General features: G+C 37.3%; 1 protein-coding gene across 10 annotated transcripts in view; it reads left to right on the plus strand.

The window, feature by feature from the left end:
- ATG10 (autophagy related 10) overlaps nucleotides 1-27,992 on the plus strand; it is a 445,276-nt gene that overhangs the window by 184,774 nt on the left and 232,510 nt on the right. For 8 of the 10 annotated variants that reach the window (XM_045497134.1, XM_045497135.1, XM_045497131.1 and 5 more), the window contains one exon: nucleotides 9,737-9,856. In XM_045497134.1, coding sequence (XP_045353090.1) covers nucleotides 9,749-9,856 — 108 coding nt within the window. In that variant the 5' untranslated portion in view covers nucleotides 9,737-9,748. Of the gene's footprint in view, nucleotides 1-2,456; nucleotides 2,703-9,736; nucleotides 9,857-27,992 lie in introns of those variants that run through there. The other 2 variants (XM_045497136.1, XM_045497137.1) reach the window with 2 other exon arrangements.

The raw sequence follows: 27,992 nt of genomic DNA on the forward strand, positions 1-27,992 counted from the left end.
TAGTCTCTACAAGTCCCACTCAGTATTCAAAAGCACAGAGAACTCAAATCATCACCAATGGTGGATCAATTTCTCTTGTGTGCTTACAGAAAAGTCTTGTTTTATATAAAAATATGATAATCTTCTTATAAAAATAATGACACTGGTATCAGAAAGATTAGATGTCATATAAATCTGTTGTTTGAATGGGAAAAGACCAATTGGTGAATAAACTTGAAAGTAGAAGAAGGGTATAATAGGTAGAGATATATAAAATAAATTCATTTAAATTTTTAATTTTCTTTTCTTCATTGCAACTTTTATTTGTTTACAGTGTGCCTGACTATGTTATAGGTGCTAAGATGCAAACTTGTAAGTCAGAAATTTTCAGATGTTTAGACATTGCTCTATCGACTTTTGGTGTTCCTTGCTGTGGAGGAGATGGCTGAGGCTACTTTAATTTTTGTTCCTGTGTAGATAAACTCTTTTTTCCGCATCTTTGTTTTATTTATTTATTTATTTATTTATTTATTTATTTATTTATTTATTTATTTTAATGTTTATTTATTTTTGAGAGACAGAGACAGAATGCGAGTGGGTTAGGGGCAGAGAGAGAGGGAGACACAGAATCCAAAGCAGGCTCCAGGCTCTGAGCTGTCAGCACAGAACCCGACGCGGGGCTCGAACCCACGAGTTGTGAGATCATGACCTGAGCCGAAGTCAGACGCTCAACCGACTGAGGTCCCTAGGTGCCCCTCCTTTTTATTTTTTTAAAATAAGATATTCCACTCTGCTACCTCTAGGCATGGATATTTCCCCCCAACAGTTTTCTCAGAAACACAGTGAATCCTCTCAATTTATAAAAGTAAATATGTTTGATTTTTTTTTTTTCTAGCTCAGGAGTAATTTTTCAGTGGTATGTTTGCCTATGATTTCAGTTCAGAAATGCCAGTTATTTGTAGGTTGGATTTGTGGTCTTTGTCCTCTAATCTATCAATATTCTTTGTTTACATCTTGGTCCTTTTCCTTCTGTGTTAGGAGATCAACTCACATGTATATGTTAAAATACTAATTAGATTTTTTCCAGCTTCTGTACTTCTCTGTATTGCCTCTCATATAGAATTTAAATCTCTACTATTATTATATATTTGAACTCCCAGTTTTTTTCTTATCCACTTTCTTTTACACTCTCAGCTATTGTTCCCCTCCCTCATCTCTTGCTTTTGGAGGCTGTATTTTTCTTTTCCCTTTTTCTTTTTCAATTGGGAATGTAAAGTAGATAATTTCCAAGTTTTTCTCCTGATTCCCAGTGTAAGCCCAACACAGAAGCAAGCTTTCTCTCTTCCTCTTTTTTTTTTTTTAAACAATCATCTTGATTATTTAAAATGTTTTTATTTTATTTTTGAGACACAGAGAGACAGAGTATGAGTGGGGCAGGGGCGGAGACAGAGAGACAGACTGAAGCAGGCTCCAGGCTCTGAGCTGTCAGCACAGAGCCTGATGTGGGCTCGAACCCACGAATTGTGAGATCATGACCTGAGCTGAAGTCAGATGCTTAACTGACTGAACCACTCAGGTGCCCTTCTCTCTGGCAGTGTTCTTTTTTCTTACGGTGCAAGAGCGTCACCTTGGTCCCATACTGTTATTGATTTTTTTGATTTTCTTACCTTGACAGAAGAGGGACTAGTGTAGGGACTGTCTGACTCTGGTCAGAGTGAGCAAGCTCTCTGCACCACTCTCCCTACATCTAGGTAAGGCAGCACTCTTCCTCTACGTGTGAAGTAGGAGAGTGTTCAAAGATATAGTCAAATTAATGAATGACAGATCTTTGTGTACTCAGAAGAGGCCTTCCTTTCCTACTCTTTGATTTTTCTGTCCTGTGTGTATAACAAGGGGAGTGATTTTGTGTGATTTGAAATGGTTTACTGTTTTTTGAGTTTTTGCAGAGGAAGTGATAGTGGTAAGGTCGCACTCTTCTGAGTGCTCCTCCTGTCCCCACAGCTACCTAGGGCTGACTTTACACCGTAGCATGCAGTGCTCCACTTGGCTTTACCTTCCAGCTCTGGTCATGAGCATTATATTGTTGAGAGAAAACTGCCTTGAGAGAGAATCACTAATGGGCTTGGAAACCAGTAGTGGAGGAGGCACCTCACGCTCTCTTTTTTTTTGAGGAAATACAGAATGAGGTAGAGTGAGATGCTTTTTTATATTCTTCCTAACTGGACTTCCTGCTGCTAGAGGCCACAGCCAGCATCAGATACCGATTAACATCCTTCAGTTACATTCCAGGTATAATGTTGTATCCTGTTTGAACTTTATTTGGGATACATATTTTAGTGGGATGGCAGGAAGGGAGTGCTGGGCTCACTGGTCAGTGGCTGTCACTGGTCAGTGACTGAACCAAACTTTCTCCCTTTTGCTGCTTCCCCATGCTATTTATTGGATTACCAGGGCTATCCCTGCTGTGCTCCAGCCAGGCTGTCAAATGCCTTGAAATCCAGGTCATTCGCTAGCCATATCAAAACAATCCGTCTTTTGTCTCAATTTCCTAACATACTTCTTCCTGGAAACTATCTCTGGTGCTAACTACAAATGTGTGTTTGGGGGCCTTCAGAATCAGGTAATCTCCCTGATCTGGGCCTTAGATTCCACATTTAAATTTGTACCCTGACTGCTTCTTTGCTCTCTGAAATTTGAGGACCACTGCCCAAGAGCCTTGCTAGGTAAGTGATTAGCTAAATGAATTCAAACCAAATTCTTATAATGGTATTGGGTTCAGTTTAACACCCCTATCTAGTAATTACATGTATTTTTTGTTTGGTTTGTTTGTTTTGTTTTTGGAAAGAGTCTAAATCTAAATCTAAATTTATAATAAAGTGGTATTGCTGCAGGGAGGGACAAATACAGAGGAGGTTTCCTAGTATTAGTTAAAAATTATCTTTAATGTTTAAAGGTATTCATGGTATATTCTGTTATAATCACATTTTTTGTAAATGATCTTGAGTTCTGGGGAAACTTAGTTATATTTCTTTAAGTGTTTTAGTCTCACTTTGATTCTAATGTACATTGATTTATAGGTTCATCAAAAGAAATGTCTTTGACATAAACTAAAACTAAAATAAAATAAATTAAAACCAATCAGTTCCCCGCACATTAGATTAAAAAGCACATGAAAAAAGTGGAGAATGGTAGTGAAAAAAATTGTTTCTAACTAAAAAGGATCATTTGAGCAATGATTATACGCAGTATTAGAATTCACGGGGGCTGTTTTTCTGAAAAGATATTTAATAGCAGCAGAATAAGCTTCTTCACACTGTCTAGTCTTAGGGCTAACCTCTAGTTTAGAAAGACTGCTTTCACTTGATGGGGAGAAAAATTATTCTACCTTCCCAATCTTTAGCCTCTGCTGAAGCAGTTAAAAAAAAAGGTTTTGATTATTTGAGCTTAAAAAAAAAAAAATCAAATAGCTTTCCAGCAGGAGTAAGACTCCAGCAAAATAGATGTATTAACAACCTACATTTTATGGCACGAAAGAGCTCTGACTCCCTTCTAACTTTTATTTATAATAAGAAATGAGAGGTTCATTGTTTAGGATGAGATGAGAATTGGAATTAGTCTTTTTACTGAGAGAGAGTTCACTTGTGTTCTGTTGTCACCTCTAGTCTGAATTTATTTATTTATCTTTTTAATTTTTTTTAAACATTTATTTATTCTTGAGAGACAGAGACAGAGTGTGAGTGGGGGAGGGACAGAGAGAGAGGGAGACACAGAATCTGAAGCAGGCTCCAGGCTCTGAGCTGTCAGCACAGAGCCTGATGCGTGGCCTGAACCCACAAACTGTGAGATCATGACCTCAGCCGAACTCGGATGCTTAACCGTCTGAGCCACCCAAGCGCCCCAAGTCTGAATTTATTTTTAAGCTTACGTCTGGAAACCGAGGAAGTTCACATGTCTAAGGTTTTATATTTGCAAAATAAATTCTTGCCATTTTTGCTTATTAAGCTGCAGTTGTGGTTATTTCCATTTTTGGCCATAATTTTAGGCATCTCATAGTAGGAAGTTCTAATATTCTCATTTCTGCCTCTACTAGTCTATAAACTTGGTAGAGACCAGTGTATTACAGCTTGAAAAGTGTATATAAAAATGTTGATTGTATTATGTTTTCATTTTTAGAAAGTTGAAATATTCTTACTTGAGCAAAGAGACAATAATTATTCAGTGATATTTCATTATGATATAATGATTCAAATTGAGATGGATATCGTTTTAATATAATATAGTTCTTAATTTTGTAATCAAGCCATAAGTGTATGTATTATTATATGTAACATTCTTCAGCAAAGCCCAGTCCTTAGATTTTTAAAAGTATTCAACCAAATATTAATTGGTGCTTTGATGTGCTGTCATCTTGCTACTGGCACAGAGCTGTTAATTAGATAAAATATGGCTGTTGAGTGAAATTTTATGTTTCAACTAACATTTTGAATAGTTAGGTAAACCTCAAGTAACCGGGGGGGCTTAGGGAATGGAGTGTTTTTACTTTAGTTCAATTTTGTTGTTAAATAAGGGTTTGTTTGGAATTTATAAAATATGCCAAAATATATTAGTATTTTTTTTAATGAATTTTTGTTTGATTTAGTATCTCAATATATGCCAGGGTCATTATATAGTTAAAAAAAAAACCCTAATTTTCTGACTGCTCCTTTTTGGTCTCCCTATTCTAGTTCTGTATCCTCTCTCTGAGTGATCATATGTGTTCTCTTATTTACGTAATGTTGATTTACAATCAATATTTCTGGCCCAGATCTCTCTTTCCTTCTGAATTCCAGATCCATCTCCAAATGCCTGCTAGATTCCCTTCACGTGGTTATTCCACAGGCTTTTTAAACTCAAGCTCAGTGTGGTTAAATTAAGCCCATCTCAGTCCCCAAACCTGCTCTTGCTCAGTGCACCACTACCTAGGGTACCTAGGGTGAATCTCTCTTAAATCTTTTGTCTCATCTATCCCTCACATATCAAGATCACCAGTTGTAATGAGTATACCAGCAAAATGTCTTTTGAATCCCTCCCTCTTCTACCCTACCTCCAGTGTTTGGCTCTGTTTAGCATCATTTTGTCTTTCCTGGATTATTGCTAGAGACTATCAACTGGTCTTCATTTAGTCAGGCAAAGCCTGTAGTCCCTCCTGGAAGCCAGAATGCAAATATGATCAGATTCCCCCCACTTTCAACACCCTTTTGAGCCCTCAGGGTACCAGGCTCTTCTGTCTTCATCAGCAGTAGTTCTCTCAGTACCTCTCTTCTACCTCTGTATTTCAGTTAAGCAAGAGTTCTTCGATTACCAGACCTTCCCTTACGTTCAGATTTTTGTGCATCCTGTTCCTTTGCCTCCCTCCTTTGCTAAGTTGGCTTCCGTTCTTCCTTTTAGTGTCTTCTTTCTTAGGTATCACTTTCTCAACTTGTGTATGCACTGAAGCTCCTTAACTGGGATTTGGTATGTAACCCGGAGATCTCTCATCCGTACCTGAAACATTTGATGACTGCCTCAGTAGAAGTACTGAGTACTGGTACTTTATTGTCTCTTATGTACTTCCATTCCTGTACTTGCTGCTTTCTTTTCCCAAACCTATTCTCCCACTGTTTTCTTACCCTCTCAGATTTTCCATTGTGATTTCAGGAGCACACATCTGCAATAAACAAACATATAAATCCTAAACCCATTATTGTCTTTACTACATTCTGTGAAGTAAATTAAGTATTCCCAGAAAAAGAATTTTATGGTTAAAAGCATCAGGAAACCCCAAGTTAGTAGTTTCCCCGCCACAGTGTGTATTGTGAATTTCTAGGGTGGGGGTGCCGAGTGGATGTGGTGTGGATCAGTTTTCACACTTACATATCACATGACGTTAACATCTTCACAGGTCATTGCTTCCACTAACTAGTTTTAAAGGAAACTTGGCTTTGAAACAAAGAACAACAAACAAAAACTGAAGTTCTTTGAGTGGAAGCTGCTGCTTCCTCCATCCTATAAATTTCAGGGTATGGAGTCTGCTGGTAGCCTCCACTACCTACCCCAGAGCCAATTTTAGGTCACTGCTTCTCTAGCCTCTTGTCAATATCCTTGCTCCTTTGAGGCTCCTTGGAAGCTCTTTTTGAGGACTTTCATATCCTATGAAATTCAGCTCCACCAGACATAGCAAGCTAGGTTTTTTGTTTGTTTGTTTTTGTTTTTTTCCTTACATACTGTCCCTACTGGCTACTTTTACCACCATCTTGAGGAGGAATCCAAGGCTGTGTTCTAACTCATCAGGATCACATGTATGTTTATTAGTGCTTATTCTTGATGAACTCAGGATTATACACCATGTATCACTTATCATCTCTGTGCTCTTCCATTTCCTACCATTTGTCCCTTGTCATTTACAAATTTTTCATTTGATCTTCCACCTTATTTAAAGAGCTCTCCACCCCCACCAGCTCTCCAAATAATTCTAAGTAACTTCAGTGTCCATGTGGAAAACAGCAAACATAAGCCTCATAGTTTTCTTTTTTTTAATGTTTATTTATTTATTTTGAGAGAGTGAGAGAAAGAGAGAGAGAGAGAGCGAGCATGCAGGGGAGGGACAGAGAGAGAAGGAGAGAGAGAATCCCAAGCAGGCTCCGTGCTGTCAGCATAGAGCCCGACCTCACAGAGTCATGACCTGAGCCAAAATCAAGAGTCGGATCCATAACCAACTGAGCTGCCCAGGCACTTCAAGTCTCATAATTATCTAAACTTACTGAGATCCAGTGACCTTCTTCTCTAAGTTACTTTATATACTTGGTAAGCTCTCCTGAAGTTCTAAAGTCTCATAGTCTTCCTAGGCTTCCTTTTCCTTCCTTTCACTATGGTTGTTGTTAGCCCTTTTTGTATTTAATACTCTTTGATACTACCATATTTTCATAGCCCCTTCAGTCTTCTTTTGGTATGTTTCCTACCTAAATTCTGAACTATTCTCGCTAGCATATTCTATTCCTTCTTCTATATGTATCCATACACTGAATCCGCCCAGCAAAACCTTAGCTTTGCATGTGTGCCCAATGCAGCTCCCTGCTGGTTCCCATATGTGGTGAACTGATTATTGCTGAAGGTAATCACAACCACCTTGTAGTCCAAACTCTTGCATGGCACACAAACCTCCCTTCAAGAAGTTTAGAACTCTTCCATCTTGTATCTTTGAGGCCTTCACTCTGTCTTTCAGCTCCAGTAGAGGGCAGCCAAGTTTAATTTGCATATGACTAGACTATCTCTATCTCCCTATACCTTCTATACTTCCTGCATCATGTTTCTGAGATCAGTCTTAGTGTTCTCTACACCCTAACTTGCCTTTGTTCATACCATTTTTCCTGCTTAGACTACTGTTCTAACCCTTGTGCTTCACCCACTGACAATCTGCTCTACAAAAACTCTTATATACCTTAAAGATTCATCTTCACGCCCACCCACACACCCTCCCACACTATCCCCTCTTTATAAGGGACTCCATCATTTGTGTGTACTTTAAATAGAAGTCCTGTTTTCCAGTGCTGTCAGAATTAAGAGTTGAGCAATTAATTGAAGACGTTGATTAAAGCTAGAGTTAAAATACTTAAGAAAAATACTTAGAACAGAAATACATTCATTTGCCAGTTGTCTCATGTATGACTAAGGGATTTTCTTTGAGTATGGGTAATTGGTTGGAATTCATTCTTCCTTCATGAATTTGGAACCCAGAATGCATCCTCTATATTTCCATTTTTTTTTTCTTTTCAGCACAAGCAAGGGAGAGGGAGAGAGAGAGAGAGAGGGAGAATTTTAAGCAGGCTCCAAGCTCAGTGCAGAGCCCAGTGCAGGGCTCAATCCTGCAACCCTGGGATCATGACCTGAGCTGAAATCAAGAGTTGGATGCTCAACTGACTCACCCAGGAGTCCCTCCAATTTTGGTTTAAAAGAAAGAATTCAAGCCATTCATGTAGCAATCTGAGCATGGAATCCTAGATTTGTATGTTTTTCCCCCACCATTTTTTTTTGGTTTTTCCCCCACTGATTTTTTCGGTTACATTGTCCATACCTACTTCAATGATAGTTTCTTTTTCTTATGGAGACTTACTGTTATAAAGTCTTTCTGAGGCATTAAATCATAGAAATAAGAGTTATTATTTTTTTTACTTATATTTTATTGGTTTGGTTTGTGGAGTATTTAATTAAAGTAGTATTTATAATATACACATGTGGTTTGTTAACATAAACTCAACTGATGGGAAGGGAGGTGCTTCATGATCAGAATGTTGTAGACACCAGTCAGTGTTTTACTGAGGGGATGGATACCATTTTGATTAACCTGGCAAGTTGGTTGAATGGAAGTTGGTTAAGGGAGTTTCTACTGTAACGATTTTTATTGCTTATCTCCCTTTATTACAGTGTGAGCTCATACAAGGCAGGGGCTGTATATATACATATTTTTCATTTTGTATATCTAACCTTCACCACACACAGTACCTACTATAGATATTAAGTATATATTTGTTGTATGAGTGAACAAATGCTTGTATAGGTCATACTAAATTTGAATAATCAGAAAGAATACTGCACTGAGAATCAGCTAGTATAGACAGATCATTGGCCCTGGAGCCCTCCTGGGGTTTGAATCCTTTCTCATTTGCGTTTCTTTAGCAGGTTACTTTCTCCTTTTCATTTGGGGAATGAGGATAACAATAGTCTTTGGGTTGTGTGAGGGTTAAATGGGAATTTAAAGTATTTAGCATTGTGCTTGACAAAGTAAGCAGTCAACAAGTGCTAATTTTCTTGATGGTGCTTTTCACCAAAGAGGAGACCATGGGAATTCACTTGGTCTAATTTTTCTTATTAAGGGACTTGAATTACATAATGTATCAGTTTCTAGCTTTAAAATTCTCTTTTTATAAATACTTTATGTTTTGGACATACTTATGTAACAAATATGTGGCTATTCCTTGATTTGTCACATTTGTAGATTCTATAAAGTAGGTAATTACTAAGGTGATCCTAACTTTACACCTTGAAGAACTAATACTTTCAGGCTTTAGAACATCATTTGTTAGAGAGGTGAACTCTAATAAGTGTGAAGAACAGCTCAGCTCTACTAAGCACTGCCATGCTATCTACGTAAGGGCTAAGTAAGGTAGGAAGTAGAGAAGGAAGCTCTGAAGAGATTGTTTGGAAACATTAGCTTAGAAGAAGTGAGATAAAATTAAGCTCTGGAAACTAAATTTATGGACAGATTAACTTTTTGAACCCTAGATACACATTTGTTATAAATTTAGGTTAAATTTTTTTTTAATGTTTATTTTTGAAATAGAGCACAAGTGGGGGAGTGGCAGAGACAGAGGGAGACACAGAATCCAAAGCAGGCTCCAGGCTCTGAGGTGTCAACACAAAGCCTGATACCCGGCTGGAACTCATGAACCTGAGAGATCATGACCTGAGCTGAAGTTGGACGCTTTTGGATGCATAACCAACTGAGCCACCCAGGCGCCCCATAAATCTAGTTTTTCAGTTTTCATGTTGATCACATTTTCTTCCTGATTAAAAAATGGGGATAGACTGAGAAAGATGGAAATGTGACACTTTTTTGGAATGGCTCTGAGAATATTTTCCGTTCAGTGTCCCAAATTTTGGTTTGAAGAAATAAGTGATTTAGCAGAATTACTTTTAGCATTCATTCCACAGCTGATGCTTATACTTAGTTTTTATATTGCAGTTATCATTTAGTATGGAAGAAGATGAGTTCTTTGGAGAAAAAACATTCCAGCATTGTTGTGCAGAGTTCATTAGACATTCACAGCAGATAGGTGATGGCTGGGAATGGAGAACTTTGAAGGTAAGAACAGAAATTTTTATATTCTATATAAATGAAGGTTTTTTTTTTTTTGACCATGTAAACCTCAGTAATTGAAACTAATATGTGAAAGCTAGTTTGATTTAGTAAAAGGCTTGAATTGAAGATGTTTTAAAACAGATGTCCATTTTATTGCTTCAACTATATATACTCATTATAATTAAGCTAATGAAGTATTATCTAGAAAAGTCCTTAGGTGACCTGCTTTAATTTAATAGATAAGAATGCTTAGCATATTAACTATCTGAATGTAAACAGATGGCTTCTGTGGTGCTTCAGACCATTTATTTACACTATTAATTTTCTTAGGAAAGTACTTTTGTCCAGAGAGTGGAAAGATAATCCTGAAACCAAATCATAGTCAAACAATCACAAATTCTGAAATACTGAGAACTGAATTAATTGGGAATTTCTTAATATCGTAAACACATTCCAAAACATTCTTTCTTTTGATTCTATTTGGTAATAACAGTGTGAAAGGTCTATGTACTTATCTATTTCCACACAGACATTTAGTTAAGATTCTCTGCCACAAGCGTTTAAAGAGTTCATTGAGATAATTTTCAGAGAGGATGTTTCCTATGCTTGATGCCTTAATCTCATTCCTAAAAAAGTGGTGATTCCTGTTTTTTTGCTTATTGGCTGTTTTCTGTATGAGTTCTGAGAAATGTGAATGGTTTTGAACTGATTCCTATGATTCAGAACTAGGCCAGGGAAATCCAGGTCTTGATTCAGTCTAGAGTGCCACTGGAGAGAGAAGCCATGATTTCCTTTGGGTCATATGCCAGCTAAGTTTTCATGGGGGTTGGGGTGGGGAGTGTCAGGGGAGACTCCAGCCCTATTGGACAGTTCTTAAGCCTCTGTGGCATCTCCTGCTCCAGGATAACATGACCTTATTATTAGCACCTATTATTAATCTTTTTCCTGAGTATTTTATAATTTTGTTTGCTATTCTTTTTGAGTTTATTAATCTTATTTCTTCTGTGATTATTGACATATAAAAGAGTTGCTGCTTTTGTATGTCAACTTTGTAACCATACCATCACCTGAGTTCTCCTTTTAGTCTCAGTGATTTCTCTTGTGACTTCTAAGATAGAGTGAGGTCATCTGCAAATGAGGAATTTTTGTTGCCTTCTTTGTAATATTTCTCTTATTTTATGAATTGAGTTGAAAAATAAGTAATAATAATAACATATCTCCTTCATTAACTTTAATATCATTGTTTCTGATATATAATGATTTTAGAAAGTGCTGGTTGTTTATTCATTGAATGAGTATAGCTTTCTGACCTCTTTTGACCTATAATAATTTGATGGTTATTTCTTCGAAAGTTTTCCTTTTTACCAGATTTTTAAAAAAAAGTTTATTTATTTATTTTGAGAGAGAGAGAATGAGCGGGAGAGGGGCAGAAAGAGAGAGGGAGAGAGAGCATCCCAAGCAGGCTCCACACTGTCAGCTCAGAGCCTAACATGGGGCCTGAAGTCACCAACAGCAAGATCATGATCAGAGCCCAAATCAAGAGGTCAATGCTTAACCCACTGAGGCACCCAGGTGTCCCTCACCAGATTTTTTTAAAAAGAAATTTTCTTTTGTCTTAAGCTGGAGGTAGAATAATAGATACTCCAGTTACCATTTCAGTGACCTGAATCGGTTAGGGAGGGAGCTGGGACTGTGTTTGTGTGTGTGTGTGTGTGTGTGTGTGTGTGTGTGTGTGTGTTTGCATGCATGCACATGTTGGGGGGTGCTGGGGTAGGTCTCTAGGAGGGAGATTCGTAAAATAATCCTTAAATACCTGTTCGAAATTTCCTCATTGAATTTGTTGAAACTAGTGCATCAAAAACTAGTTTCCAGGATTTGTTTTTATTCTTGTCTCGCCTCTGCTTCAGGGATAGATAGGGATGGCTGTGTTTGGCTCCTTGTTTGTTGCCACTGCCTGCTGAGTTAGGAAAGTTCCCTACCCTTGGAATGAGAATTGCACCTCTAATTAAGGGCAGTTTTCTTTAATGTGTGGGTGAGCCCATAGATAGTACCAAAAGAAAACAAAACACTGTTTAGAGAAAATCTTTATAGCCTTAGGGCAAGAACTGCAAACTCAAAAGCCTTGAAATCTGGGCATGGTAACATAAAAGGGTCAAGCTGCTAGGTACAAGACAATATGGACACTGAATCCTATGGCCTGTAGCTGATCAGAGTGTTTGTCTTATTGCCAGGTTGGGAACATGGACCCAGGGGTTACCAGATCTTCCAAGAAAAGTGAAAAAGATCTAGGGGGGAGAAATCTCTAAATTTTCAAATATTGGTAACTAATTAAAAAAGATTTTTCAAAGTCAGGACCAAATCCAACATGCCGGTGATGTATAGTATGTAGGATATGTGTGGCCAGTTGATGACTTCTGGGATTGGGTGTGTGTGTGGTAGGACTGTGGTTTCTTACCTCGCCCTGCCTCAGTGCATGGTGTTGATCTTAGTAAAGGGGGCTCTAGGCAAAGCACATACCTTTCTTCTGAATTTTGGGATGTTGGTATTTTTGCCACTTAATTTCTGCAGTTTTGTGTTAGTTTTATGAAGTAAATTATGAATCAGTCACTTGGTTATTTCTTTCAAACCTTACATGTGTATTATATCTCATTTTTTTTGTGGGACTGTTGAGGAGAATACTTACACTGTTGTTTTACTTTATAGGCTCCAGAAGTTTATTTTTATTTGCTAAAACATAGTTGTCTTTAAGTATAGTTGGGAAACAACAAGCTGAACATATTTAAAGTACACAGTTTGATGTTTTGATGTGTATATAGACCTATGAGCCCTCAATACATTGAAGAGAGTGAACATATACATCACCTTGTATATCCTTGTATACCTTCGTAATGCCTCCCTCCACCCCTAAAAACCATTATTTTTTTTCCTGCAAGTTATATTTAAGAAGAATCTTGGTGGGGTGCCTGAGTGGCTCAGTTGGTTAAGTGTCCTACTTCGTTCAGTTCAGGTCATGAGCTTGCGGTTCATGAGTTCGAGCCCTGTGTCGGGCCCTGTGCTGAAAGCTGAGAGTATGGAGCCTGCTTCATTCTGTCTCTCTTTCTTTCTGCCCCTCCCCTGCTCATGCTCTCTCTCTCTTCTTCTCAAAAAATAAATAAATATTAAAAAAAATTTTTTTTTTTAAGAAGAATCCTGTTTATCCCTATATAGAGCGTCTCCTTTAAGGAGTACCCATATTGTCACTCATAACTTCAGGATTGTTTATAAATAGATTTGGCACCATCCATTTTATTTCTTAAATTTAAAAGAATTATGACAATATTTAGAGAATTGGTTAAATTCAACTTTACAGATAAGGCAAAACATTACTTCCCCTGCAAAGTTAATGAGAAGAGCAGTGTGAATTAATGAAACATATAAATAATTTAAAAATTTAAAAATAAAACAGTTTCTTAAAGTCATCAAAATAGTTTCAATTTTTATATTTTAAAGGTATGTGGAATAGGGAGAATAGTTCCAAGTCATTATTTTTCAGTGGAATGCATGCTCTTGGCATCTGGACAGGACTGTTCTTGTTTCCGTACCCCCAACATTTACAAACCTGTCAGGGAGGTGGTACACTCTTGTTGAGAGCCATTGTTTAACAGAATGGTTTGTCAGATATTAAAGATACAATTTAAGAGCATTAACTTTAGACTTAAACATGGCTATAAATCCTTCCTTTACCCTTTACTAGCTGGATTTTGGCCAAGTTAGTTAACGTCTCCAAACTTCTTTTCTTTAAAAAAAAATTTTTTTTTAATGTTTATTCATTTTTGAGAGACAAAGAGTGTGAGTGGGGGAGGAACAGAGAGAGAGGGAGACACAGAATCTGAGGTAGGCTCCAGGCTCTGAGCTGTCAGCACAGAGCCCGATGCAGGGCTCAAACCCACAAACTGTGAGATCATGACCTGAGCCGAAGTCAGACGCTTAACCAACTGAGCCACCTACGTACCCTTTATTTTCTTTTTTTGTAAGATAGGAATAAAAATAATACCCACCATACAACATCGTAGTTGTGTAGATTAAATGAGATTTACATTCAAAGAGTTTAGCACTGTTTCTGGCACATGAAAAGCCAAATTATAGTTATAATTTTTAGCTAGTTGTTTGAAATTTTCAGTGTCTTTTATTACAGAAATAATGCTATAAATGAAATTGCAGTTAACTTTTCACAAAGTTCTATTTAACTGTATTTAGCACCAACTGTACTGGTCTTGGTATATTATTCTGAGTCTTCTAGGATAAGGAAGAGCAAAAGATGGCAAATAACAATGAATGCAACAGCTTGAAAGACAAGTATCTTCAAAATCCAAGAGTTCATAAAAGAGAGACAGAGAGAGAAAATGATAGAATGAACAGACACAGGCGAGAATAGAGTAGAAGAGTCTCCATTGAACATTATTGGGAGAATCTAGGGCATCAAGATTTTTGTTAGAAAATTATTAGTCAAAAGGAAAGAGATAAACATTTATCTTACTTTTTGTGTATGATCTATATTTCATGGTAACTAAATAGACTAATGTGATAAGGGAACTTTTATTTTTTCAAAATTCCATCTAATAAACATAGAAATGATGGTAGAATTAGAAAATCATTACTTTTCAATGTCTAATGAAATGAATTAAGTGATAGTAATCACTGGATGAAACTGTTAGGTGAAAAGTTGATGGGGAATTTCGAAAGGAGGGATTGAGCTATCATCACGTGAACCTAGTGATTAGTTATGACATTACTAAAAATAGTGCATCCAGATATGATATACTTGCTGAAGTTTTTTTTTAATGTTTATTTATTTTTGAGAGAGAGAGAGAGCAAGCAGGGGAGGGACAAAGAGAGGGGGAGACCAGAATTGGAAGCACGCTTCAGGCTCTCAGCTGTCAGCACAGAGCGTGACACAGGGCTCGAACTCACGAGGCTTCGAGCTGTGAGATCATGACCTGAGCTGAAGTTGGCTGCCCAACCAACTGAGCCACCCAGGAGCCCCATACTTGCTGAAGTTTTATAACTTGAATCACAGAGCACAGTCCATGAAATATTCTTGCTCAAAATGTTGAGCCTGAATAGAAATCAATTAAAGAAGTCAGTTGATAGAGAACCAAGTTAATTGATATCACAGGAAACAAATAGGGAAACACAGTAATCTAAAGGACAGCTGATCCAATTTCCTTAAAAATTTAATGGTTGGATAAAGAAGTGAAGAGAGGATTACATCTCTATCTAGCAAGTTTGTTATTAAAATATCTTTTCTGGGCAGTGACCAGTAAGTGGTCCCCATGTGCAAGACTAGTATGTAGCTTAGGTCATATGTGAGTCACTATGGGACAGTGACGACCACCAGCCTGGTTCAGGGTCACAGGTCCACTGACCATGCACTTGGATGTTTTGACAGTGTCAACTTGCTATGAAAGTTTCTAAGTCTTTTCTTTTCTGAATTTATCGTTTTGACCTATGGCAAAGAGTGTGAGGATTTTGATAATAGTTTTTGGACTAACAATAATCAGTATGTGAACAGACACCAGTTCAGACCACACTTGGAGCAGCACTACTCTAGAATTCAAAAATTCAAGACACATAACCTAATGTAATTTGTGATCCTGACTCAAACAAATCAACTGTAAAAGGGCCTTTTTAAAGATAGGGATATTTGATTGTGGAATAAAGTATAAAATGATACCTGTTTAGCTTAGCAAAATAAAAAACAAACCAGGGATAGATGAAACAAATGAGGCAAAATCTTAATATGTATTGAGTATGGGTAATGTATATATAGCTTTGAATTTGGTACTATTTTGTCTACTTTTATGTAGGTTCCATATATGCTTTCTTTTCTTCTATCTTGTCATAATTTACTCTTTACCCTAAACTTTGTTACTAATTACTGATGTTCTTAGCCTTATCTTAGATTTAGACCCCCTTTCGGGATTTGTGCAGAGATTAAAACTTCAAAGCAACTTACCTTCTAAATTTGTTGTTTTTCTGTTTTTACCTGCTACAGAGGAATACATTAGTTTAGGACCTCAGTTCTGTGATTTGACCTTTCACAGGTTATTGACAAAATAATTTCCTGTGGGTTTCCAACTTTCTTCTCTCACTTTTGTATAACAAAAATAGCAAGAGAGATATTCAGATACTGCAGACAAAATACCATTCTACCTAATCTTGAGATTGGATTTTATACGGTTAATACTATTTTATATGTTATTGTTGAAGAAGAACTAAAGGGCCTCCCCACCAACATTAATTCCCATCTCTCGTTAAACCTGCTTGATTATATTTTTGAAATTTACATAGCAACACACTAGAAATATTTTAATTACTTTCTTTATAGCTCAGGAATAGTTGATTGAAAGGGCTTATTTCCTAATTTAGATAGAGTAAAATTTTGCAATTTCATTTTCTTCTTAGAAATTTAAACTGATTTTTGGGACACCTGGTTGGCTCATTTGGTGAAGTGTCCAACTTCAGCTCAGGTCATGATCTTGCAGTTCTGTGGGTTTGAGCCCCTCATGAGGCTCTGTGCTAACAGCTCAGAGCCTGGAGCCTGCTTTGGATTCTGTGTCTCCCTCTCTCTCTGCCCCTCCCCCACTCATGCTCTGTCTGTCTCTCAAAAATAAATAAATAAACATTAAAAAATTTTTAAAAATTTTAAACTGTTTTTTTTTTTAATATATGAAATTTATTGTCAAATTGGTTTCCATACAACACCCAGTGCTCATCCCAAAAGGTGACCTCCTCAATACCCATCACCCACCCTCCCCTCCCTCCCACCCCCCATCAACCCTCAGTTTGTTCTCAGTTTTTAACAGTCTCTTATGTTTTGGCTCTCTCCCACTCTAACCTCTTTTTTTTTTTCCTTCCCTCCCCCCATGGGTTTCTGTTAAGTTTCTTAGTATCCACATAAGAGTGAAACCATATGGTATCTGTCTTTCTCTGTATGGCTTATTTCACTTAGCATCACACTCTCCAGTTCCATCCACGTTGCTACAAAAGGCCATATTTCATTCTTTCTCATTGCCACGTAGTATTCCATTGTGTATATAAACCACAATTTCTTTATCCATTCATCAGTTGATGGACATTTAGGCTCTTTCCATAATTTGGCTATTGTTGAGAGTGCTGCTCTAAACATTGGGGTTCAAGTGCCCCTATGCATCAGTACTCCTGTATCCTTGGATAAATTCCTAGCAGTGCTATTGCTGGGTCATAGGGTAGGTCTATTTTTAATTTTCTGAGGAACCTCCACACTGTTTTCCAGAGCGGCTGCACCAATTTGCATTCCCACCAACAGTGCAAGAGGGTTCCCGTTTCTCCACATCCTCTCCAGCATCTATAGTCCCCTGATTTGTTCATTTTGGCCACTCTGACTGGCGTGAGGTGATATCTGAGAGTGGTTTTGATTTGTATTTCCCTGATAAGGAGCGACGTTGAACATCTTTTCATGTGCCTGTTGGCCATCCGGATGTCTTCTTTAGAGAAGTGTCTATTCATGTTTTCTGCCCATTTCTTCACTGGGTTATTTGTTTTTCGGGTGTGGAGTTTGGTGAGCTCTTTATAGATTTTGGATACTAGCCCTTTGTCCGATATGTCATTTGCAAATATCTTTTCCCATTCCGTTGGTTGCCTTTTAGTTTTGTTGGTTGTTTCCTTTGCTGTGCAGAAGCTTTTTATCTTCATAAGGTCCCAGTAATTCACTTTTGCTTTTAATTCCCTTGCCTTTGGGGATGTGTCGAGTAAAAGATTGCTACGGCTGAGGTCAGAGAGGTCTTTTCCTGCTTTCTCCTCTAAGGTTTTGATGGTTTCCTGTCTCACATTCAGGTCCTTTATCCATTTTGAGTTTATTTTTGTGAATGGTGTGAGAAAGTGGTCTAGTTTCAACCTTCTGCATGTTTCTGTCCAGTTCTCCCAGCACCATTTGTTAAAGGGACTGTCTTTTTTCCATTGGATGTTCTTTCCTGCTTTGTCAAAGATGAGTTGGCCATACGTTTGTGGGTCTAGTTGTGGGGTTTCTATTCTATTCCATTGGTCTATGTGTCTGTTTTTGTGCCAATACCATGCTGTCTTGATGATGACAGCTTTGTAGTAGAGGCTAAAGTCTGGGATTGTGATGCCTCCTGCTTTGGTCTTCTTCTTCTTCAGAATTACTTTGGCTATTCGGGGCCTTTTGTGGTTCCATATGAATTTTAGGATGGCTTGTTCTAGTTTCAAGAAGAATGCTGGTGCAATTTTGATTGGGATTGCATTGAATGTGTAGATAGCTTTGGGTAGTATTGACATTTTGACAATATTTATTCTTCCAATCCATGAGCAGGGAATGTCTTTCCATTTCTTTATATCTTCTTCAATTACCTTCATAAGCTTTCTATAGTTTTCAGCATACAGATCTTTTACATCTTTGGTTAGATTTATTTCTAGGTATTTTATGCTTCTTGGTGCAGTTGTGAATGGGATCAGTTTCTTTATTTGTCTTTCTGTTGCTTCATTGTTAGTGTATAAGAATGCAACTGATTTCTGTACATTGATTTTGTATCCTGCAACTTTGCTGAATTCATGTATCAGTTCTAGCAGACTTTTGGTGGAGTCTATCGGATTTTCCATGTATAATATCATGTTATCCACAAAAAGCGGAAGCTTGACTTCATCTTTGCCAATTTTGATGCCTTTGATTTCCTTTTGTTGTCTGATTGCTGATGCTAGAACTTCCAGCACTATGTTAAACAACAGCGGTGAGAGTGGGCATCCCTGTCGTGTTCCTGATCTCAGGGAAAAAGCTCTCAGTTTTTCCCCGTTGAGGATGATGTTAGCTGTGGGCTTTTCATAAATGGCTTTTATGATCTTTAAGTATGTTCCTTCTATCCCGACTTTCTCAAGGGTTTTTATTAAGAAAGCGTGCTGGATTTTGTCAAAGGCCTTTTCTGCATCGATTGACAGGATCATATGGTTCTTCTCTTTTTTTTTGTTAATGTGATATATCACGTTGATTGATTTGCGAATGTTGAACCAGCCCTACATCCCAGGAATGAATCCCACTTGATCATGGTGAATAATTCTTTAAACTGATTTTTAAAATAAAGTTTATTTACTTATTTTGAGAGAGAGAGAGAGAAAGAGAGAGAGAGAGTGAGGGGGGTGCAGAGAGAGGGGGAGAAAGAGAATCCCAAGCAGGCTCTGTGCTGTCAGCCCACAGCTGATGAGGTGCTCGATCCTTTGAGCCAAGGGATCACGATCTGAGCTGAAATAAAAAGTCGGACATTTAACAGACTGAACCACCTAGGCTCCCCTAAACTGATTTTTTAATTCTTTCTCTTTACTCGTCTTTCTGGTTAATTCACATTGCTTTTCTTAAAAATCCTTTACCATTATGCTAATTATACAAAATTCATATTTTAAAAAATTGATTGTAAAGTATTTCTATACTTTACTTGATTCCATACTTTAACACTATCTTGGTAGAAAATCTATCTTGCTCTTCCCATCAATCCTGTTGCCCTCCTGAATTTTACACGTTTCTTATTTGCACAGCTGTTTTTATTTTTAATGTCTTACCATAACAAAATTTCAAGGTGCAAAAGTAAAGAGAATAGTGTAATGAATTTGCATGTACCTATCACCTAGCTCCCACAATTAACAAGTCACAGCCAGGTACAGACTGTTTTAAAGCACCCCTAGCATATATAAAATGATGTAACATATCTCAATTTAATTAACTTGGCTTTCCATTTATGAAAAGCCCACAGCTAATACCATCCTCAATGGGGAAAAACTGAGAGCTTTCCCCCTGAGATCAGGAACACGACAGGATGTCCACTCTCACTGCTGTTGTTTAACATAGTGTTGGAAGTGCTAGCATCAGCAATCAGACAACAAAAGGAAATCAAAGGCATCAAAATTGGCAAAGATGAAGTCAAGCTTTCACTTTATACAAATGACATGATACTATACATGTAAAACCCGATAGACTCCACCAAAAGTCTGCTAGAACTGATACATGAATTCAGCAAAGTCGTGGGATACAAAATCAATGTACAGAAATCAGTTGCATTCTTATGCACTAATAATGAAGCAACCAAAAGACAAATAAAGAAACTGATCCCATTCACAGTTGCACCAAGAATCATAAAATACTTAGGAATAAAACTAACCAAAGATGTAAAAGATCTGTATGCTTAAAACTATAGAAAGCTTATGAAGGAAATTGAAGAAGATGCAAAGAAATGGAAAAACATTCTGTGCTCATGGACTAGAAGAATAAATATTGTTAAAATGTCAATACTACCCAAAGCAATCTACACATTCGATGCAATCCCAATCAAAATTGCACCAGCATTCTTCTCGAAGCTAGAACAAGCAGTCCTAAAATTTGTATGGAACCCCAAAGACCCCAAATAGCTAAAGTAATATTGAAGGAGAAAACCAAAGCGGGAGACATCACAATCCCAGACTTTAGCCTCTACCAAGCTGTAACCATCAAGACAGCATGGTATTGGCACAAAAACAGACACAGACCAATGGAATAGAATAGAGACTCTAGAATTGGACCCACAAAAGTATGGCAAGCTAATCTTTGACAAAGCAGGAAAGAACATCCAATGGAAAACAGACAGTCTCTTTAACAAATGGTGCTGGGAGAACTGGACAGTAACATGCAGAAGGTTGAAACTAGACCACTTTCTTACATAATTCACAAAAATAAACTCAAAATGGATAAAGGACAGGAAACCATGAAAACCCTAGAGGAAAAAGCAGGAAAACACCTCTCTGACCTCAGCCACGGCAATTTCTTACTTGACACATCCCCAAAGGCAAGGGAATTAAAAGCAAAAATGAACTTTTGGGACCTCATGAAGATAAAAAGCTTCTGCACTGCAAAGGAAACAATCAACAAAACTAAAAGGCAACCGATGGAATGGGAGAAGATACTTGCAAATGACATATTGGATAAAGGGGTAGTATCCAAAATCTATAAACAACTCACCAAACTCCACCCCTGAAAAACAAATAATCCAGTGAAGAAATGGGCAGAAGACATGAATAGACACTTTTCTAAAGAAGACATCCAGATGGCCAACAAGCACATGAAAAGATGCTCAATGTCACTCCTCATCAGGGAAATACAAATCAAAACCGCACTGAGATACCACCTCACGCTGGTCAGAGTGGCTAAAATGAACAAATCAGGAGACTATAAATGCTGGCGAGGATGTAGAGAAACGGGAACCCTTTTGCACTGTTGGTGGGAATGCAAACTGGTGCAGCCGCTCTGGAAAACAGGGTGGAGGCTCCTCAAAAAATTAAAAATAGATCTACCCTATGACCCAGCAATAGCACTGCTAGGAATTTACCCAAGGGATACAGGAGTGCTGATTCATAGGGACACTTGTACCCCAATGTTTATAGCAGCACTTTCGACAATAGCCAAATTATGGAAAGAGCCTAAATGTCCATTGACGGATGAATGGATAAAGAAGATGTGGTTTATACATACAATGGAATACTATTTGGCAATGAGAAAGAATGAAATCTGGCCATTTGTAACAACGTGGATGGAACTGGAGAGTGTTATGGTAAGTAATATAAGTCAGGCAGAGAAAGACAGATACCATATGTTTTCACTCGTATGTGGATCCTGAGAAACTCAACAGAAGACCAGGGGGGGTGGAGGGGAAGGGGAGGGGGGGGAAAGTTACAGAGAGGGAAGGAGGCAAACCATAAGAGACTGTTAAATACTGAGAACAAACTGAGGGTTGATGAGGGGTGGGGGGGAGGGGAAAGTGGGTGATGGGCATTGAGGAGGGCAGCTGTTGGGATGAGCACTGGGTGTTGTTTGGAAACCAATTTGACAATAAAGTTGATAAAAAGAAAAGAAACATAACCTATGCTCACTAAATGAGAATCAAATACAACAGTAGGTTTTAAAAAAAAAAGTAAAAAATAAATGATTAACTTGGCTTTCTTTTTTCCCCATCTGTCTTCAAATTATCAGTACTTCAAGTCCACTCTAAATTTATTTATCATTATATATTAAAAATTAATGAATGAACTCAGGAAAAGATTCTAGAGACATAAAATATTATTTCTATAATATTTTAAAAGTTCATTTTATTTATTTTGAGAGAGAGAGAGACAGCAAGCAAGCAGGGGAGGGGCAGAGAGAGAGGGGGAGAAAGCAAATCCCAAGCAGGCTCCACACTGTCAGCGCAGAAGAGCCTGGTGTGAGGGGGTTTGGGGTTCTGATCCTGACCTGAGAAAAATTAAGAGTTGGATGCTTAACCAACTCAGCCACCCAGGTGCTCCTATTTCTACAATTTTTAAATTTATTTTTAAAATTATGAAGTACATAATATATATAATATATACCATCTTAACCATTTTAACAGCTCAGTAAAGTACATTCATATATTTTTGCAACTAAGTTCCAGAGCTCTTCATATTGCAAAATTGAAACTTTGTACCCATTGAATACTAATTTCCTATTGCCCCCTTCCCTCAGCCTCTGGAATACTTTCTCTTCTACTTTATATCTCTGTGAATTTGGCTACTGTGAATTTGGAATCATACAGTATTTGTCTTTTAGTGACTGGCTGTTCTCACTTAGCATAATGTCTTCCAAGTTTATCCATTATTTCTACAAATTTTGATTTAGACTTTTATGAAGTGGAGAGCTAAACAGACAATTGGGAGTGAATTTCTATTAGATGATGAAATCTTGAATTGCAGAGCCTCGTTCTGTTAAAGAGATTTCACTTCTATTATTTCTGAGGTGCATCATTATTAAAGAGGATTAAGGGCACCTGGGTGGCTCAGTCGGTTAAGAATCTGGTTCCAGCTCAGGTCATGATCTCATGGTTTGTAAATTCAAGCCCTGGATTGGGCTCTGTGTTGACAGTGCAGAACCTGCTTGGGATTCTCCCTCCTCTCTCTCTCTGCTCCTACCCAACTTGTGCTCTCTCTCTCTCTCAAAATAAATAAATAAACTTAAAAAAAAAAAGAGAGAGATTAAAAATGCTTTCCATGTATATTTGACAAGACTAGTTCTTCACTATGTCTCAAATTTGCTGATAATATATAAGCTCAACTAGATATTTCTATCAGAAACATAATCAAATTAGAGAGTAAATAATGGAATTAGTATCTTAATTACTGTTACTTTGCTTACCCATTCACTTTTGTGATATTTATACATTGAGTTGCTGTAATTATTTTTATTTCAAAAGTGAAATATTAAATACCTACTTTTTTGATCTCTGTGTACAGAATATGCTTCGATCGATTCTTTGCTAAATTAAATGACAATTTTAATGTTTACTAAAAGACATTTTTCACTGGTTTCTTAGATATGTTGCTTTATGTCAGTAAAAAATACATTTGTTGGTTTGAAATACTTAATTTTTGCTTAACTTTTCTTCTTTTTCTCCAGCTTATTTAAAAAAATATATATAGGGGCGCCTGGGTGGCGCAGTCGGTTAAGCGTCCGACTTCAGCCAGGTCACGATCTCGCGGTCCGTGAGTTCGAGCCCTGCGTCAGGCTCTGGGCTGATGGCTCAGAGCCTGGAGCCTGTTTCCGATTCTGTGTCTCCCTCTCTCTCTGCCCCTCCCCCGTTCATACTCGGTCTCTCTCTGTCCCAAAAATAAATAAACGTTGAAAAAAAAAAATTAAAAAAAAAAAAAATATATATATATATCCCTGTATTAATACTTGTTTTTTAGGGAAGTTATGAGCATATTACTTCTATTAAATTGGTGTAATGCTATATTTACTTAAGCCATCCAGTGTACATTAATGAAATATTATTTATGGGCCTGAATGTCACTAGATAAAGATTAAATATATTGTATTGGTGTAGTCTCTTGATTAGACTAAAGTAGATTTTTATTTTTTTTTTTAAGTTTATCTTTGACAATTAGGAGAAAAATGCACTTGGAGCAGCATGCTGTGTTTTTGTAATAAACATTGAATCATAGTCAGTTACACTAGATTTTTCATTCATAATTTATTGTGTGTTATGATATGATTTGTCACTTAAGCATATGCAAATCTTAAGCAATCATTTCAAGAAGAACAGGTTGTATCACTTATGAATTAAATATTTTCGAACATCATTTTTAAAGATTATCAAGAGTGTCAGAGAAAGGAAAACTATAATACTTTACAAATTTATAAATTAAAATTTAAGTTGTGATAGTAATTATGCACACTTAACAATTTAAAGTACATTCTCAGCTAACAGTGATGTTTGGGTTCACTGGGCAGGGTGTCAGGCAGTATTTCAAAAATCCTTGTGGAGAGTTATCTTTACAGTATTCAGTTTATAAAGCCCAGAATCTTATCCTGAGGTTCAAAAACATATATAGATTAGAATCTAATTTATTAATTTATAATAAATAGAATTATCAAGTGAACTAGACTGCTCCTGTCATCATGACGATTCATTTTTGTTTTGTGGGTGGGCCAATCACAATTGTATGAGCACAGAATGAGTACAAATTCTCATGTGTAGTTGTATAAGTGAGATATTTAATGGCATAATCTAAGAGTGGCACACATGTTGCTCTGCAAGAGCACTGAGGACAAATTGTAATTTCAGGTTTGTAGAGTAAGAATCTTTCTCTTGAACAGTGTAATGACACTGCTGACGTTTCCTTCACTGATTTCTTTTTTTTTTTTTTAAGTTGTAATGATTGACCAGTCTCTTTTGGTTGTCATAGGATTATAGTCAAATCTTGCTGGTTGAGGAGACATTCTGTCTTTTTAGATATCTGTACTCTGACCTATTATGAGTTAATTTCATGTTTGAATTTGAAAAATGCTTATTTCCAAAGCCTTGGAAAAGGCCTTCAACGACAGACAATATTATTATGATCATGGATGTTTGTAAAAATATAGGGAAAGAAATAATAAAAAATCATACTACCCTAGTACAGTTGTGATTGTTTTGGTGAATTTCCCTGATATGTATATTTCCCATTTGGGATTTTAATGAGTGTTCTTTTAAGTTTATAAATTTGGAGTGAACTTACATATCTGTAACATTGTCTTACCTTTTAGGAAAACAGTAAGTTTTCACTTTAAAGATTGATATTGCTAGGTATCTTCTGGAATTGGTTACCTAAATGAACTGTCTTCCACTTCTAGTACTTTCATTTTTTAAAAAATGTTTGTTTATTTTTGAGAGAGAGAGAGAGAGTGCGTGAGCACATGGGAGGGACAGGGAGAGAGGGGGATATAGAAGAGGAAGTGGGCTCTACACTGCTAGCAGTGAGCCTGATGCAGGGCTCGAACTCATGACTGTGAGATTATGACCTGAGCCGAATTCAGACACTCAACTGACTGAGCCATCCAGGTGCCCCCTACTTCTAGTACTTTTAAAAATAATTATATGGTGCTTTCAGGTCATCTGACATAGTGAAAATATCGTTTCTTTTCCAATATTTATTATGGCTTTATTTTGGTCATATTATTAGTTACAATTTCCAGAACAAATTGTGTGTTATAGCAGCAATCAAATGTATTCTTGTTTTGCAGCATTCTTTTTATGCTTTTGGCACTCTTGTAAGTATATGGGGCAGTCTTATTTTCTTCATTTTGTATCAAACTTGAATAAATGATAGACTTCAGAACCAAGAAAGCAATTGATATGCCCAAGTTTGAGCTAGAACTGGAGCAAGACCCTGGGGTGTTAGACCACTACAGTTCCATACTTCCATATAGTAGCTATCTTTTTCTAAGCAATAGATTTTACACAAAGTTTAATTACATAAGCAGTCTCACATATGAGAGTTCTGTGAACCTTGAGCTTCGTGTAATGAAAACTGAGCTCATCATCTTTCAGCCCCTCATCATTCGAATGCTTTGTTTCAGTAGATAGTTCACCATCCTTCCTCTGTCTCCTCAATACCTAGACCTAATGGATCATTATACCAGTTTAGTCCTCCTTTAAAAATCGTTCATACTGGCTTACCTGTGCGTCGTTTGCTCTCCTTTCCTTTGCCATTGTCTTGATTCAAGTTGTTATTTTTGCTCTCTGTGTCTAATCTTGCTCTCTGCCAAACTGCCTTCTACCCTGCCAAAGTGATCTTATAAAATGCAATTCCAGTTCATCACTCTCTGGTTAAATCATTTAGTGATTCTTCATTATTTCAGGGTACAGTTCAGGCTCCTTAGCTAAGCATACATGGCTCATGCCTAAAAAAGATGTACTCTTTTGAGTCTTGCTTCTTTCTCTCAACATTACATTATGCATAGTTTCATGGTCTATGATTGATCAGAGTTATGCTCAAACACCCATTCCACAAAGGGTGGAGTAAGATTTCCACCTGTCTGAAGGATCTATATGTGAGTTAAGGAACTCTTTCATAGTTCAGGCAGGCTCCTAATCTGACCTGCCTTCTTGTTTCTCCTGTGTCCTCTGTGCATGTGTGCAGCCTCACCATCAGCTCAGGACACGAAGACAGCTTGGTTTCCTTAAGGCATGTGGGTGGAAGGCAGAAGGTTGTTTGCAGAGTTCAGGTCCCTCTGTGGGTCTCTTATTACCAGGATCATTCTGTTACCTTTCTCATTATGTTGCTGGTTGGTTGCTTGTCCTAAATGGGATGTCTACCTCAGTCTTACTGGTGGGAGGGCTTTTTCAGTGGAGACACCGCTGAATGGCATATTTTCTTTCACCTTCGGCTCTGGATCAGTTGAGCCTCTCTGTCCTTAAAGCTATCCTAGCTGTGGTCCAGGGAGAACGCTCACCCTGACCACTACTAGGAAGGGATGGCAGTAGCCACAAGCAGGAGTGCCACAGATTTCTACCATTCGTGAACGAATTTCAACAGTGTTTCATGAATAAGTACCTCTTAATATGTTATTTAAGTTTGGTTAATTGCCAGATTCCTGAAATGGTTGTTTTTAGCAATTTTGAACAGTTTCAAAGTCATTTTTTGGGGGAAGAGTATTTGAAGTCCTTCCTCCGGAGGCCACATGGTAACTTTAATTTGCATTTTCCTAAAAGCTAGTTTATTTGAACATATTTTCATATGTTTATTAGTTGATACCTTTTTTGTGACTTTTGTACATAGTTGCTACATATTTTTTTGAGATTAAATTTAAGCATCACCTTCTTCAGATAGGCACCTGTCACCCCTAAGTTTGACTTAGATTCCCCCTTCTCTGTATTTCCGTATAATTGATGCACAATTCTGTGTGGTGATTATCTGTACACTTACTTGCCTGATTCCCCAATAGTAGTCTGAAAGCTTGACTACCAGGAGTTTGTTTTTATATCCTCGCTTCTATATCCTTGGTGATTAGCATAGTAAATACTCCATATGTATTTGTTTAATTGAGTTAAAATGTTATAAATTGCTAGGAGTTTGGCCAGGTTTATATATATATATATATACACACATATATATGTATATGTGTATATATATATGTCATTGTATTTCATTTCATTGTAAAATGAATTATTTGAAATAAGTGGGTCATTGAGTAGTGTTTAAAAACCTATTTGTTTGAGAAGAATTTTCACTAAATAGCAAAACTCCTTTTTAGTGGAATGAACCATTGGATACAATGTTATTATGTAATGACGTCAGTGAACTCTGAGTTCATTACTTCCAAGCTCATTGGTAAATTATTTAATTTTTTAGTAGCTTTCAACAGGATTTATCATTGTGTTCTTGATATACTTTCTTCATTTGGTGTTCTCACTTTCGTGCTTTACCTCCTATATTACTCTTCACTCTTTTTCAGTCTCCTTTTTTACAGCCTCATAATATTAGTGACTGTGCTTTCTATGAACCTGAATGTCATCATTTTAAATTGCATCAAATGCTAGTTACTCTTCGATGTATATTCCATGCCCACACTTCCCTCTTGAATTCTCGATTCATAAGGCCAACTTCTTTTTTTTAACTTTTTAAATGTTTATTTATTTTTGAAAGAGAGAGATGGGGGGCAGGGGCAGAAAGACAGGGAGACCCATAATCTGAAGGAGGCTCCAGTCTCTGAGCTGTCAGCACAGACCCTGACACAGGGCTCAAACTCATGGACGGCGAGATCATGACCTGAGCCAAAGTCAAATGCTCAACCTCCTGAGCCACCCAGACGCCCCATAAG

This window comes from Leopardus geoffroyi, chromosome A1 (assembly GCF_018350155.1).
Source record: "Leopardus geoffroyi isolate Oge1 chromosome A1, O.geoffroyi_Oge1_pat1.0, whole genome shotgun sequence".
Lineage (NCBI taxonomy): Eukaryota > Metazoa > Chordata > Mammalia > Carnivora > Felidae > Leopardus > Leopardus geoffroyi.